The sequence below is a fragment of the Gossypium arboreum genome, chromosome 13, assembly GCF_025698485.1.
Source record: "Gossypium arboreum isolate Shixiya-1 chromosome 13, ASM2569848v2, whole genome shotgun sequence".
NCBI classification, from domain to species: domain Eukaryota; kingdom Viridiplantae; phylum Streptophyta; class Magnoliopsida; order Malvales; family Malvaceae; genus Gossypium; species Gossypium arboreum.
In genome coordinates, this window is record NC_069082.1 from 31,562,995 (window position 1) to 31,579,850 (window position 16,856).

Genomic DNA, 16,856 nt, shown 5'->3' on the forward strand with positions numbered 1-16,856 from the left:
TTGCAATTAACAACGGCATCATGCAAAGTCAGCCAGTCCATACTCAAAATTATATCAAACTCATCATGAATCTTGAATCATCAACGGGCAATTCTTATACACTTTGTCAACCAGAACACACCGGCCTAGGGGGTTTGATACTCGAATTACAAACTTAGCAAACTCAACAGGCAAAGTCTTACTGGATACTAATGTTTTACACACATATGAATGAGTCGAACCATGATCAATCAATGCAATAATAGTAGTATCATAAAGAATGAAAGTACCGGTAATAACATCTGGAGAAGAAGCCTCCTCGCGAGCTTGTATAGCATATGCTCTGGCAGGTGCACGAGCCTCAGATCGAACCGTTGTATCTTTCGTCCCTCTCTGACTACCACTCACATTACCCGAATGTCTGGGTGGTTTGCCTCGTGCTGACATGTTGCTCGGTCTCGTATTCTGAACAGTGTTTTACTCAGCTAATATCGGATAATCTCGGATAAAATGATCCATCGATCCACACTTAAAACAAGAACAATCATGCAATCTACAACTTCCAGAATGCCATTTACCATAATTCTTACACTCGAGTCTATTCTGTCGATCATTGCCAACACTAGCAATCGAAGTAGCTCATGAACTCACAGGAGGTCGGTCTCGATCTCGTCTAGAAAAGTCTAAAGTAGCTTTAAATCGACTAGAATCATCTCTGAACTTCTTCGATGCTGAGTGAAAAGTCTTGCTCGATAATCTTTTACTGGAATATCTGGCTTCAAAATCAGCTTTTCTTTTCTCTTTCCTGAGCTCTTCAGCTTTGCAAGCTCGCTCAACAAGTACCACGAACTCTTTAATTTCAAGTATACCAACCAATAATTTAATATCTTCATTTAAACCATCTTCGAATCTTTTACACATTATAGCTTCGATTGAAACACATTCACGAGCATATCGACTAAGTCTCACAAATTTCTTCTCATACTCGTTTACGGTCATACGACCTTGTTTCAATTCTAGAAATTCTTTGTGTCTCTGGTCGATAAATCTCTGGCTGATGTATTTCTTACAGAACTCCGTTTGAAAGAATTCCCAAGTCACTATCTCTTTCGAGACCACCGATACTAGTGTATTCCACCATTGATATGCAGTGTCTCGTAATAAAGATAAACATTTATTGGAGTACATGATAAATCATCAAATACAAGGATAGTATTATCGAGCCATAACTGGGCCCGTTCAGCATCATCATCATCATTAGCCTTAAACTCTTCAGCCCCGTGTTTTCTGATTTTATCTACAGGAGGTCTGTTAAGTCTCATTGGATCAATCATCGAAGGTATCACAGGTATCGGAGATGGATTATTCGGGGGTGAAGGTTGTACAGCCGGATTAGTCTGGATATACTGAGTAAACCAGTTGTTCATCATTTGATAGAAGGCTTGCTTAGCCTCCCCTTCATGGCTACTCAAGACAAGTCGGGATTCAACTGGCACTGTCCCATGCGCGGGAGCAGGCGTTACACTCTCGACATCAGCAGCTACAGCTCTATCGAGATCCATTTACTATATGAAAGCACATTTCCAAATGTCAAAAGTCATCACACTCTCGCAGTATAAATTTTTGGCATGTATAGCTAAACTCACACACGCTACATTAGTCCTAGAATTGACTAAACCGTAGCTCTGATACCAATTAAAATGTAACACCCCTAACCCGTATTCATCGCCAGACTAGGGTTACAAGGTATTACTGAACAACAACAAAATTCCAAACTTTCACAATTTCATACAAGTCATACTTATAAATATATTAAGCACATGGCTAATTAAATATTAAACATACTTTATTTATCATATTGCATTTACGAATCATACCTCAGAATTCAACCGAATCTATACCTTTCAAATAATCACATTTTCATTAACATATATAAACATAAGCATATATGTACACATAATTATCAATTTGCAAAAATGCATATAATGCTCATGGTGTACTATTACATAAAATCACTATTCAAATGGTCATTTATCAATATCTCACTTACAAGCATTATTAAACAATATAATCTCAATAATTCACCATTAATAAACTTATGACTAATTATAATACTTATACATTTTTCCATGCAAACCGAACTAAACTAATCTTTGCATATTCGAATATAAGCATGCCACATATTATGCATTTCTAATATACATAAAACATGCTAACACCTGAGCTCACGTTTATAAATGAATAAACATACATCAAAATCAAATCATCAAACCATATTTATTTATATTTATACATATCAAAACTGAGTGACCAACCACAACCAATTCCACCTATCATCTCAAGCTATTACCAACACATATAATACCATTCACATTTACTTTTCATTCACTTCACATATAATTATAATCAAATAGAATAAACCATTACCAAACATAACCAAAATCAAGCTTTAAAGCTAAGCCATATTCGCATGGCTCAATATATACATATTCAAAGTTGAACATAATATGTATTAGCCTATACATGCCAAAAGTTTGAAAATAAACTTTTAAAAGTACCGAAAGTTGACGATAGTGTGGATGACTTCGATAACGATCCCCGAGCTCGTAACTTACAACCAAAATCTATAAAACAGAGTAACAAAAACACACAGAGTAAGCTAACTTATCTTAGTAAGCCTTAAGCAAATTAAACAACTCAATGAATGATAAACCGTAATTTATACATATTTTTACCCCATGTTAAACGCATTTTATGGATGATTTCCCATTAGAATTGGTGAATTCAATGCTCCTAATGCTTTAATTTCATGTTTTATACTTAGGAGAGCATAGGAGAGAGAAAGGAACGAGAAACGGGCCAAAAATAGAGAAAATGGGCCAAAGTACAAAATCAACACGGCCTGGACTTCCTCACACGGGCAGCCCACACGGCCGTGTCAATTTGGAAGAATCGAAGCACGACTTACACGGGTAGAACCCACACCCGTGCCATTCTAACAGGCTTGAACACGGCCTAAAATAATCACACACGGGCGTGTCCCTGTTGAGCCCAAGTTGAGTCCAATTCGGAAAAGGCCACTTTTGAGGGCTCTTAGGAAATCCTAAAGCCTATAAATACACCCTAGAGGAGGAAAGAAAGGGACACACAGAATAGGGAGTAAGGAATTACTCCAAGAAAGCCGATTGATCCATCTCAGAAGCCGAATTCACCATCAAGACTGAAGATCTCTCCTCAATTTCCCCTTCAGGAGTTTTGGGTTTTCTTTATGTTTTGTATTATTTATTATTCTGAGATGTTTTCTTATTTAGTTATGAACTAAAACCCCTAAATACCTAAGGGGAATGAAACCTAAGACGAATCTTGTTATTATTTTCTGAATTGTATGATAAATATTTAACTTGTTCTTAATTATGTGTTCTTAATTCTTGTTTTGATATCCCAGGATATTGATTCAAGATAAGCTCTTATTCAGAGGAGGAATAGACCCTGTCTAAGAGTACATTTGTCATAATTAAGCGGAGTTGTTTGCGCGCCTAGACATAGGGTGACAAGCTTTTGCTGGATTAGGGTGAAATCTAATAAGGGGATCAATAGATCGAGTTAATGCAACTCGAAGGTGTTAATTAGAGAAAGGTATTAATTATTCAATCTAGGGATTAGACGTTATTAGTCTTGAATAGGGATAATAACATAACTTAGGGATCTCTACGGAACAAGTTAAATGAATAAATCGTCCGATTCGGAGCTAGAATAACAAGTGCTGTCTAGGGATTTTTCCTTAGGTATTATCTTAATTCAATCGATTTTCCCAAAAGCAATTCCCCAATTCTATTCTCTATGAGTTCTTAGTTTAGATAATTAGTTAGTTAAAAAACAAAACCTCTTTATTCCTAGGCTAGATAATAAAAAGACAATCATTACTAGTATTTTTAGTTCCTTTGGGTTCGACAATCTAGTCTTGCTAAAACTATACTACTGTTCAATAGGTACACTTGCCTACATCGCGATAATAGTTAGTTTCAAGAACGATTAATTATAAATATTTAAAAGCTATCACGAAATCTTGCGATCAATGAATAATCAAAACATTCAAACTAAACAAATTATATCAAAAATATTATACTTTTACACAATAGGATACCTTGGTTGAATGTTCAATATCAAATACATATCACCACATAAATATTTCCTATATAACCTATTATACAACATCAAATGTATCATCACATAGATACTTACATGTATGGCCGAATATAGAAGTTAAATAAAACATCACATGTAACCTATAGTTCAACTTCAATAGAACATCACAAATGGCCGAATATGCAAATTCAAAATAACTTCACATAAAACCGAATATATAAGTTCAATATAATTTACATGTAATCGAATAATCAAGTTCAATATAAGCTTACCTATACTTACCTATGTGGCCAAACATACACAATGTCATTTAGCTCAATTACACTAGCTCGATATCCACAATAACTTGAACTCTTATAATCATGGACTTGAAAGCAAATCACCGATATAAAACCTACTAAGCATAAGCCAAAATTTCACACCGGCACAAGGCCTGCTAGACTCAAAATCTGATATTTATTCACCGGCACTAAGCTTGTTAGGCACAAAGCCCGATCAAAGTCACCAGCACAAGGCTTGCTAGGCTCAAGGCCCGAATGTCACAAACATAAAATTATTCCACAACATTTCATATATCGAATCATATAATATTCCATATAACACATACACACTTTCAGATATTTTGATATCATTCAAATACAACTCAATCACATTTATTCATTGATAATTCTCATTCGACTAACATACTAATACATTATAAAATTTGAATCATCATAGTAAATCATTCTATGTTCAAAATAAACCATGTTTAATTACTTAAAGACTTACCTAGGATATCGAGGGACGTTACGAATCGGCTATTCGACTATTTTTGTTTTTTCCCGATCTAAGTCTGATTTCCTTTGTTATTGATCTATATAATTTCAAATTAACCTCATTTAAATACAATTTCATTCAATTTAATCCAACAACACATAAATAGGCAAATTACCATTTTACCCCTGATATTTCATACTTTTACAATTTAGTCCTAATTGCACAAAACGCAAAATACACCAAATCTCACAACAACATAGTTGAGCTGAATTTTCAACATACTCGTAATAGTCCATATATTTCATTTATTTTGCATTTTAGTCCTTCAATTTATTATTTTTGTAATTTAGTCCTATTAACTCAAAATCATCAAAAACTTCAATACAAAACTTGTTAATCTAAAACATATTTTTGATATTTCATCATCAAACATCACAAAATACAAATATTAATCAATGGCATAACACAAAATATTCACCAAAATCAAAAATTCAAGCATGGGTCGGGTAGTATTTAAAGCAACGATCTCAAAAACGTAAAAATTATCAAAAACCGAAGTAAAAAACATACCTTGATTTAGCTTGAGAAGTAGTTGAATGCCTAACTCTTTTCTTTTCTTTTTATTTTACTAGTTTTGGTCATGCAAAGATAAAAGAACCATGGCTTTTAATTTTTTTTTTTTATGTTTTGTAATATAATAACCTTTTAATTCAATTACAAATTTAACCTTTATTAACTAATATAAAACCATCATATTACATGGTCACTACCATCCATCTAATTAAACATGGTCAAATTACCACTTCAATACTTCAACTTACAAAGTCATCAACTATTTGGCCCTTATGCTTTTAACTATCAAGTTTTCATTTTACGCGATTAAGCCCTTTTATTTAATTAAGCACACAAACAATCAAATTTTCATACGAAACTTTCACACATGCTAATTAACATATAATAAGCACAGAAAATAATATTTAAATATTTTTCTGACTTGGATTCGTGGTCCCGAAACTACCATTTCGATTAGGGTCTAAATCGGACTATTACAGATAGGGGGACGAAAAATGGTATTTCTGTTAAGTCAGTAACGGAAAATGATTAGTGGTGATTGTTTTTTATTTTTCAAAAGTTGAGAGACTGAATTGAAACTTGAGTAACTGCGGAAATGATTAGTGGTGACTGTTTTGTTATTTTTCGAAAGTTGAGTGACTGAATTGAAACCTGGGTAACTATTTTGTCAGCTACCCCAAAGTTGAGTGACTGTTAGTGTAATTTACCCTACATTTTTCTACTATTAAATAAACAGTTTTTGAAATTATTATCAAAACCTATAATGAGATTATTTTAAAAAGTTTTAGCTTCTAATAAAAAAGTAAAAATTTGATTATTAGTAAAAAATGATATTAAAAATATATAATTAATATGTTATGAATTAATGTTACATTTTATTTTGAAGAGATCTTATTTTTTTTTACAAGAGTTATTACTTGCATTTCTAATTTTAAATTAAAATTTGTACTAGCTATTCTTTATTTTGTGACTAACTATTAGGGGTGAGCGTTTGGTCGAATCAAGTGAAAAATTTTCGAGTTAACGAGTCCTATTTTACCATACTAACTTGGTTTGAATTTTTTGAATCGAGTTGAGTTAAATGAAATTTGAATTGAGTTAAATTGAGTGAAATTGTTCGAGTTAAATTAAAAAAATAAACATGTTAAATTAAAATATAGTTATAATTTACTAATTCCATGTAAGAGCACATGAATTTAAAATCATATATATTTGAAAACTTTTTCAAATCAAAATAAAAATATATATATATATATATATATATATATATAATAAACTTGAATAATTAATTAACTTTAGCTTTCATATATTAATTATTGGACAAAGATTTTAAGTTTAAAAAGTAGGAAGATTTAGTTTTTAGCTTTTCTTAATATATTATTTAATACCGAGTTTGACCTTTTTAATATGGTACTATGTTATTTTTTATTCAATTTCATATTTTTATTTAACAAAATTATATATTTTGGTATTCAAAGATAACAATGTTAACGTTTAGTTTTTAATTTGAGTTGATTCGATAAAAGTTAATTACTAATAGGACTAGCTTTGAATTTTTATGACATTGTTAATAAAATAAATTTTGTATTAATTGTGAATTTATTTAATTTTACGATTAATTTATCAAATACAATCCAATGGATGTGACTTCATTCATGTTTTAGAGTTGATTTAATGAAAATTAAGTGTTAATATTATTAGCTAATTATGAATTTTCATCAAATCAACTCTAGAAATTGAAGTAAACACTAAAATATTAATAGCATTATCTTTGTGTGCCAAAATATATAACTTTTGTCAGATACAAATACCGGATTGGACCAAAAAATAATATAGGTACCACATTAGAAAGAAGTGTCAAACTTATGCACTAAATTACGTATTAAGCCTTTAACTTTTAAAACATAGAGATTAAATCTCAAAATTTGTAAAAGTACAGGGACTAAGAACAGATTTTAACCTTTCAGTTTCACCCTTTTTCTATTTTTCCACGTGACGGAAAACGATAGCGCAGGCTTCTAAGTGAGAGGCAAAGATATTCCACGTAAAAACAAACAAGAAAGGGGACCCGCCAGTTCCATGGTCCTGCCCGGAGCAGCCGTGTGTTGACAGTTCAGATACATTAATTGACCCGCCAATGGACCCCACTATCACCCCCATCATCCATTAACACTACGTGGCCCCCTCTTCCCTGTTTCTCCATTTGCAAGGAAAATAACCCAAAAATAGTGAGAAAAGGAACAGACCAAAGCTCAAACACCCAGACTTTGCACGACTCCATCGACAAGAAGCAAAAAAATAAAGAACAAATTTTTAAAAAGAAACGCGTTTTTCTTCTCCAAAGACCCCCTTTTCTTTTCCCTTCCGTTGTTTAAGAAATATAAATTACTTTTTTCCGTTGGGGGTGAAAGGAGTGAGTGGCTTTTGGTGGATTTTTTGAAGCTCAGAGAGAATTCTTTTTGTTGTTCTTGTTGGGTTTGTTTTTGTTTTCTTGGGAAACAAATATGAGATGTCATTTGTTTTGTAAAGGTTTGGTCTTGTTTTTGTTTGTCATCTGCTTAGTTTCAGGGGAGTTGTTGGTTCCTGAGAGAAGGATCCTGTTGGAGTTCAAAACCTCTGTTTATGACCCTTCTGGGATACTTTCAAGCTGGGACCTTTCGAAGAACCCAAAACACTGCTCTTGGCATGGAGTTTCATGCAATTCAAGGTCTCAGGTCATCTCCATTAATATTGCCGGTGGTGGTTGTTGTGAAGGTAACTTTACCCCATCTTGTTCTCCTTCTTCAAAGCTTCTTCCATTTTATGGTTTTGGATTTAGAAGAAGAGCATGTTCAAGGGGGAAATTAGTGGGATACTTGTCACCTTTGATTGGGAAACTTACTGAACTTAGAGTTCTCTCTCTTGCTTTTAATGACATTGGTGGTGAAATTCCTTTAGAATTATGGGGTTTAGAGAAATTAGAACAACTTGATCTTGAAGGGAATTCATTTACTGGGAAGTTGCCTGATGAAATTGTGGGGCTGAGGAATTTGCGGGTTTTGAATCTCGGGTTTAATGCACTAGAAGGGGAGATCCCAGGGTCTTTGTCAAAATTTGTGGATTTGGAGGTTTTGAATTTAGCTGGGAATAAGCTGAAGGGGTCTATCCCTGATTATTTTGGTAGTTTCTATTATTTGAAAGGACTTCATTTGTCTAATAATCAGCTAAACGGTCCGATTCTTGATTTTTTTGGAAGTAATTGTCGGTATCTAGAGCATCTTGATCTGTCTGGCAATTTCCTAGTTGGGCATATCCCCGGTAGTTTGGGGAATTGTCGGCAGTTACGGACTCTTGTGTTGTTTTCCAACATGTTGGATGGTGTTATCCCTAATGAGCTTGGCCAGCTGCATAAGCTTGAGGTTCTTGATGTTGCTAGGAACAATCTTAGCGGTTTTATCCCCACAGAGCTTGGAGATTGTGTTCAGTTGTCCATTCTTGTCCTGTCTAATCTTTTCGATCCCTTTCTGAGTGGGCAGAATTCAAATGAAGAGCTGTCATTTAGACTGCCACATTCTAATACCGATGAGTATAATAGTTTCCAAGGCTCCATTCCAATGGGAATCACAACCCTTCCAAAGCTTAAAGTTCTTTGGGCGCTCAGGGCGAATCTTGAGGGTAAGTTGCCAAGAAATTGGGGTGGTTGCGAGAACTTAGAAATCATAAACTTAGCTCAGAACCACTTTGTTGGGGATGTCTTTGGAGTGTTCAATGGATGCAAGAAACTACGTCATCTAGATATGAGCTCGAACAGGCTAACTGGGGAGCTTGATGAGCAGCTTCGAGTTCTTTGTATGACACTCTTTGATATCAGTGGAAATCTCATGTCAGGATCAATCCCCAGGTTCAATTACTGTACCTGCCCTGGTGTTTTATCCTCTAGTTTTGAACTTCTCCAACCCCATGATCTGCCATCTGCTTATCTGTCATTCTTTACATGTAAACCACGCCTCGAAACAATTTTGCCATTTCAGGGTTCGAAAGCAGTGTTGATTCACAATTTTGGTGGAAATAACTTCTCTGGTTCACTCCCATGGCTACCAATTGCACGAGCAAGATTGGTTAAGCAGATTGAATATGCTTTTCTTGCTGGTGGAAACAATCTCACTGGATCATTTCCAGAAAGTTTATTTGTAAACTGTAATAAGCTCCATGGGATGATAGTCAATGTTAGCAATAACAGATTGTCTGGTCATATTCCATCAAGAATTGGTGCAATTTGCAGATCCCTTAAATTTTTGGATGTCTCTAAGAATCAGATTGAAGGAGTCGTTCCCCAAAGTTTCAGGGACTTGAAGTCCCTTGTTTTACTTGACCTAAGTGGAAACAAACTTAGAGGTCTGGTGCCCAAAGGGCTCAATCAGTTGAAAAATCTCAAACACCTTTCCTTGGGGAGTAACAACCTGAGTGGTGCTATTCCTTCTAGCTTTGGACGGTTTCGTTCCCTTGAAGTGTCAGAACTTTCATCAAATTCACTAGCTGTACGATCCTCTGATATGATGATCAACACTGAAGATTCACAAAATGAAGTAGCTTCTTCTTCGGGTAACAGAACTGTCAATAAAAGCTTAGGTCCCATTGAGATCGCATCCATAGCATCTGCCTTGGCCATTGTTTCAGTTCTTCTAGTTCTAGCTGTCCTCTTCTTTTACACCAGGAAACAGGTCCCAAAGTCCAGGGTTCAGGGTTCTGAATCAAGGGAAATTACAGCTTTTGTCGACATTGGGGTTCCATTGACGTATGAAACTATTGTCGAAGCAACTGGGAATTTCAGTGCTGGCAAATGCATAGGAATTGGTGGTTTTGGTGCCAGTTACAGGGCTGAAATAGCTCCAGGAATCTCAGTGGCAGTCAAGAGGCTTGCTGTTGGAAGGTTTCAGGGTATCCACCAATTCCATGCCGAGGTAAAGACCCTTGAGACAATGAGGCACCCTAATCTTGTAACTCTCGTAGGGTACCATGCCAATGAAACGGATATGTTTCTCTTATATAATTACTTACCAGGTGGTGATTTAGAAAATTTTATTAGGGAAAGATCCACTCGAGCTGTAGATTGGAAAATTATTCACAAGATTGCTCTCAATATAGCCCATGCACTTGCTTATCTGCATGACGAATGCACCCCGAAGGTGCTACACCGGGATGTCAAGCCGAGTAACATATTGTTGGACAATGATTGCAATGCTTATCTGTCTGACTTTGGATTATCAAGGCTTCTGGGTACATCTGAAACCCATGCAACAACCGGTGTAGCTGGCACATTCGGATATGTTGCACCCGAGTATGCCATGACCTGTCGTGTATCCGAGAAGGCTGATGTTTACAGCTATGGTATCGTGCTGCTTGAGTTGATATCAGATAAGAAAGCTTTGGATCCTTCATTCTCTTCGCAAGCAAATGGTTTCAATGTTGTCTCTTGGGCCTGCATGCTGCTTCAACAGGGTCAAGCAAAGGATGTTTTCACTTTAAGGTTATGGAATGCAGGTCCTCATCATGATCTGGTAGAACTGCTGCACTTGGCCATCACGTGTACAGTTGATAGCCTCTCGACCAGACCAACCATGAGGCAAGTTGTCCAAAGGTTGAAACGAATTCAACCTTCTTCAGTTTGATAATATGGTTTCTAGGTGCATGACTTGATCTAGAAGGAACAGCTCAAAGTGTACAAATCATAACAAACTTTGCATATCTAATGCTGACTGAGGCAGGTTTAGTATCACAATATAATCTTTTCCTCATAGATTGAGATGCTGATCTTTTACTTTGATGGTATCAAGATTTTTTTTTCTAGGAAACTGCAGAATCCGAAAATAGGCAGTCGAAAATCGGCAAGAGTAAATTAACTATTGTAGACATTGCAAAGAATTTGTTTTTTTCAAACTTTTCACTTACAGTGCCCCATTTTTGTGGGGGGTTGCCATATACTCCACATTACAAAAGGGAAGAAGAGGAAGGGTTAATAACTATATGCCTAAGAGGGTTATCCACATCACCACCACCTGCATGCTTTACAAACTCAGCTGGAGAAAAAAAATTGCCATGGCATACACACATTATCCTCACTTCCTCTCCCTTCCCATACTTGTATAAAATCCCATCTACTCTTTTCCCATTAGGACCTTCTCCCTTTGTGAACACATGAGGCATATCTTCCATCGCCTTTCCCCCTTCTTTCTCCTTATTTTCGACTGTCTCGCCTATCAGTCCCAGAGTTCTTTCACTCCCACTCGTCTTTGTCCCTGAAGAACCGGTAGCTGCCTCTGAATCGCCTTGTTCTTGCAAGGATGAAGCACTACCAGAGCTTCTTGCTTCACCAGAATTTCTAGCTCCTGCAGTGATTGTAATCATGAGAACCATTAAACCAGCTGCGAGTAATCACTGTTTTTATCATAAATGGAAATTTAACATTGAAACTTTCCATGTCTTGACAATTTTGAATAAAAAAATTCACAAGAAATAACACATCTTTTTGCATCCAGATCCCATTACCATCATAATTGCTATTTAAAATGCATTATATTGGATCCACATATCTCCATTTGTTTCCTGTAAATTATTCTCCCACCAACATCCATTAAAGGAACTTCATGTGCTTTAAATTCAAAACAAATTATTCATCCAAGTACCAAAATAATCAACAAGGTTAGCAGATATTTAGGAACATCAAACAAGTCTAAACTAATTAGTGATGATAAGAAGCCATGTTACTTATGCTTTAGCGAAAAAGAAATTCAGCAATATTAATTTGTTTACAAGTGAGATGAAGACCACTAAAGTCCAAATACATGAAGAAGAAGAAAAATCTAATACATACTCACACTTGAGCATCAAGAATAACTTAGGTCAAAATTGGTATCTACATCAAATGGTATTATGTATGAAACAAATTGTAAACATACAATACAAATCCCCCATAGATAATGCTGCAGAAAGTACCTTGAAGCCCTTTACTTTCCTCCATTTTCCCTCTTGAAATCCTCTGCTTCTCACTTCTTCTCCTCTTAGCTTCCATCCTTCTTAGGGTCTGCAACTCTTTTCTCTTCCTCCACTCTTCCTCAGTCACGGTGGGCAAAGAAGAGGCTCTGATGAGAGTTGTTGGGTGATGAACAGATGGTGGTGGAGCATTGGCACTATCATCTTCTCTAAATATTGGTATTGAACCAGCAATAGATGATGACCTTTTCAACTTACTTGCATGCTTATCAACACCAAATCTGCCTCCTAATGATAACCCAAGATTCAGCTCCACTTCTTCTTCATCTTCATCATCTTCACCTTCACTTCTTGTTGAATCTAGTGTTTCTCTTGACATGAATCTTTGTAACAGGTTTCTTGGGGAATTTTCTGTTTGCAAAGAAAGATTCTCCATTTCTTTGCTTCTGTTTTCACTTGCTTCTGATCCCATTTTTGATGGAAACATTAAACAAAGTAAATAAAACCCAACAAAAGGAGTGTTTTTTTTTTTTTTGGTATAAATAAAGCTATTGTCTTAGCCTATGAAACAGAAAAAAAAAAAAAAAACAGAAGGAAAAAACCAGCCCTTGATCTAAGTTAGCCTTAACCCATGTATATAAAAGCTTAAACTTGGATTATTCACATCAAAGAAATTGGTCAATTTCTGGCTTTCGTCCCTATATTTTAATATGAAATAATTTAACTTTTTATTTTTATAATAAAATAATTAGTTCAAATAATTCACATTGTTAATCATTTTGATTAAAATGCTATGTTAATCTTTTCTAAAACATCTATCCCATAACAAATAAATCTAGGTTTGTGTTCAGTTTGGTGTAACGCTTTTATTTATTTATTTATTTCAACAATTTATGATATTTTGATTCCATTATTGGTTTTATACTAATTTTGAATTTTGAATTTTTAGACTTTATTTCTATAAATAGACTTTATTTTATGCCTTCTTAACATTGTTCGGTAATATTTCAAAAAAATTCATAAATATTTTTTAAAATTAAATTTTCTAGTAAATAAAAGTTAATCAATATTTAAAAAAACTAAATTCTATATAATATTTAAGTTATTTACACTATTTTACATCATAAAAAATTAAAATCAGACTTTGATTAGTTTAAGTAATCACAATTTTTAAATTGTGAACCAAAATCGTTCAAAATACCATGTTTAGATAGAATTTTATTTCTTGATTTTCTTGCTCAATCTTAAATAAATCTATGTTTATATGATGAGTTTGAATGTATATATGTATATATATTTTTTAAATGTTAATATTTTAGTTGCTAAAGTATGAATTAAAGAAAATGTAGAGGGATAATGTTATGTAAAATTAAAGTATAAGGATTATGTGTAAAATTAAAGATAATAGAGAGATGAAACCAAAATTTGACCATGAAAATACAAATATTATAAAAGAGTATACACACGTTTCGAAATATAATTTGAAGAGACAAAGTGTAGAAGTATATTGCCTTTTTGGCGATTTTTTTTACTTAGTTGGGAAAAGCCGGCAAGGACTGTACGAGTTGGTTTAGGTGTTTGAGGAATCGCCACGTGGGTTTGCCTAGTTACAATAGGTTAAAGAAGAAAGAAAAATTAGGGGTGATTTGAATATTTTTATTTTATATTATGGTATTTTATAATATTTAATTTTATTATCATCTATGTTTTTATGTTAAACATGTCTAAGCGCAATGTCCATTTAAAATTATCTTAAATGAATATCAACTCTGATGGTATTATTTATTATTCGTTATTTCGAAATTTGTGAATAATTTTGTTTGTAAATAGAATTTTAATTTTATAATTGATTTTAATTAAAGTTTTTTTTTACAATTTATGATAATTTAGATGGGTTCTCAATGTTTTATATTATTAGGTTTTGGTTTCATGAAAAATATATAAATTTTTTACTATTTAAAATATAAAACATATTTTGTTGGAATAAACTTAAATCATCCCTAAGGACATTGCATTTGGTAGCCAATGAAAAGGTAGCAACACAATGCAATGTTCTGACAAGAAAGGAATGAAGAGAGATGAAAGCCACGTGCAAGGATTTTAACGTTGGCCATAATTTCAATATTAATTTAATTTACTTTACTTTAATTTATTATTGTTGGCAGGGAAGAATGATTAGGGAGGACACGTTAATGAGGTAGAGAAAGATTCTCCCAGATAAAAACAGGACACGTGTTGTTTGTGTAAAGGTAAAAAGTGGGACTTTGATTGGCGATGTCCCAATACGACTAATAAAAGGAGGGTGACGAGGCTAAATGCATCAGGTGTTTGCAACACTTTCTTTTTTTGTGAAAATAGTTACCACCTATTCTTGTTTTTCCTCAAATTTTTTTTAGTTATTGCAATTTAATATTTTGGTTATTCAGGCAATTTTTTTATATTTTATAATAATTAATTTAATTTTTAATGTTTATAAATTTTATTAATTTAATCTTAATTATAAAAATTTAATAAATTTAATCATTAACTTTACACATCTATCAATTTAGTTATACTTGTTAAAAATTTAAAATTCAAAATTAAAAAGCTTTAAAAATATATAAATATTTAAAATTTTATTTTTCAATAAAATACATAATATTTTATAAAATACATACAAAATAATAAAACCAAACTGAGTATTTTTTAACATTAAATTTATTTATTAAAATAATATTTTTATAAATAAAGATATTTAAAAAAACTACAAACAGAACTCAAACATTTCCTTTTTTAAGTTTATTTTATAGATAGTAAATTTTATTATACCTCTAGCATTACTCCTCAATCCTTGTCAAATTTGTTGAGCACTCGGCTCTATCTTCACCCATAAGCACTGGCACCAATAACTCTTACTCCAAACACCTCAGTTTCCACATCCTCCATCATTGCATCATTGAATAAAGAATCAGATGTGGAGCTGCTAGCATAGCCTTCCACCTACGGGGTCTTCAAGACCTCATCATCACATATATATCCCCAATCATGCTCGCCCTCAAGCACAACCTCACATGCAACAAACTCGTTCTAGGAAACAACTTAAAGCCATTAATTCTCACCCTTTCAACCTCATGTTATAATTTTTACCCAACTTGAACATGGTGGTCATTAATGTTGGAAAAAGGGAAAAGTTGAATCTACATAAATCTTCTTCATTATTTTTCCCTTTAAATTCTTTTTTTATAATATTATTATTTTAATAAATAAATTTCATATTAGAAAATGAGAAAATGGATATTCATTTATTTATAAAATATTTTATAATTTTGTATGTATTTCTATCGAAAAATGAACTTTTACATAATTTTTTATTTTTTAAAAGTTTTTTAATTTTAATTTTTAATCTTTAAGAATCAAGATTAAAATGACAAAATTTGTAATGTTGAGGGCTAATTTTTTTTTTCCTTTTTAGGCTTGAGACTAAATTGATATAATTTGTAAACATTATAGGGAAAATTTTGTTATAATGACAATAAATAAAAAGGACTATCGTTAGTGACTTAATAGATGAGTGACCAAAATATTAAATTTCGATAACATTAGTGACTAAAGTAGAGAATTTTAAACTTGAGTTACCAAAACAGAAACATGCCAATAGTTAGGCGTCTATTTTTATTATTTACCCTATTTTGTTACATAAAGAAATACATTATGTCTTGTGTTCCTACCCCTACACAAGATGGAGAGAAGAGAGCATGTATTGGATGTTTTTAAAAAGTTCGAAAGAACTTCCCATTGCTCTTTGATCTACCAAGTATGAGATTCAACCATTGTTTTTTCTTATTAAGTACTCTATAGATTTTTCTTATTAAGTACTCTATAGATCTTGATGTCCTGTTCTTCTAGTAAAATTGAGGCAAAACGGAGAATCAAAATTCTCACTTGAAGCTTTGATATTGATTGAATACCAAAGCTAATACTAAGCATTTCTCCACTTGTACTGTTAACCACCATTGCCCCTCCATAGGTATTCGCTTTTTCACTTGTGATAATTCCAAGATAAGGTTTCATTCTACCATCCTCTCATTCGATCGCAATATAGTCACTATAATTTATTCTTTTTATTCGGTTATTAATGTAATACTTCGTTTTCTAGTGGTGTAACAACCCGTTTTCAGTGGTGTCAGAAACAATAGTTTTGGGACCACGATTCTGACCACTCAGTCAGTATTCTATTACATATTTAGTATTTACATGGTTATTACAGAGTCATATTAAACTTTGATTAGAAAATTTTAATGTTTAAATAGTTAATTAAATGAAAATGACTAAATAGTAAAAGCAGCAAAAGTCAATCGTTATAGATTATCATTAGCTAAATGGCTTGAAAAGTTAAAGTACAAGGGATTAAAATAGAAATTTACCCTTAATCCAATATAATGGACAATTGAATG

The 16,856-nt window shown here is 33.1% G+C and overlaps 2 protein-coding genes across 2 annotated transcripts; one reads left to right on the top strand and one right to left on the bottom strand.

Annotated features, from left to right (window-relative positions):
• The first annotated feature begins 7,313 nt into the window (after nucleotides 1–7,313).
• LOC108461601 (LRR receptor-like serine/threonine-protein kinase RPK2) lies at nucleotides 7,314–11,370 on the top strand. The gene has a single exon (XM_017761488.2). It carries the CDS (start codon nucleotides 7,959–7,961, stop codon nucleotides 11,100–11,102), a length of 3,144 nt encoding a protein of 1,047 aa, XP_017616977.2. The 5' UTR covers nucleotides 7,314–7,958; the 3' UTR covers nucleotides 11,103–11,370.
• LOC108461602 (ninja-family protein AFP3-like) lies at nucleotides 10,973–13,049 on the bottom strand. The gene is made up of 2 exons (XM_017761489.2): nucleotides 12,427–13,049; nucleotides 10,973–11,819 (listed from the first exon to the last, which is right to left on the bottom strand). The coding sequence occupies exons 1-2, from the start codon at nucleotides 12,908–12,910 to the stop codon at nucleotides 11,422–11,424; spliced, it is 882 nt and encodes a 293-aa protein (XP_017616978.1). The 5' UTR covers nucleotides 12,911–13,049; the 3' UTR covers nucleotides 10,973–11,421.
• Nucleotides 13,050–16,856: the final 3,807 nt, after the last annotated feature.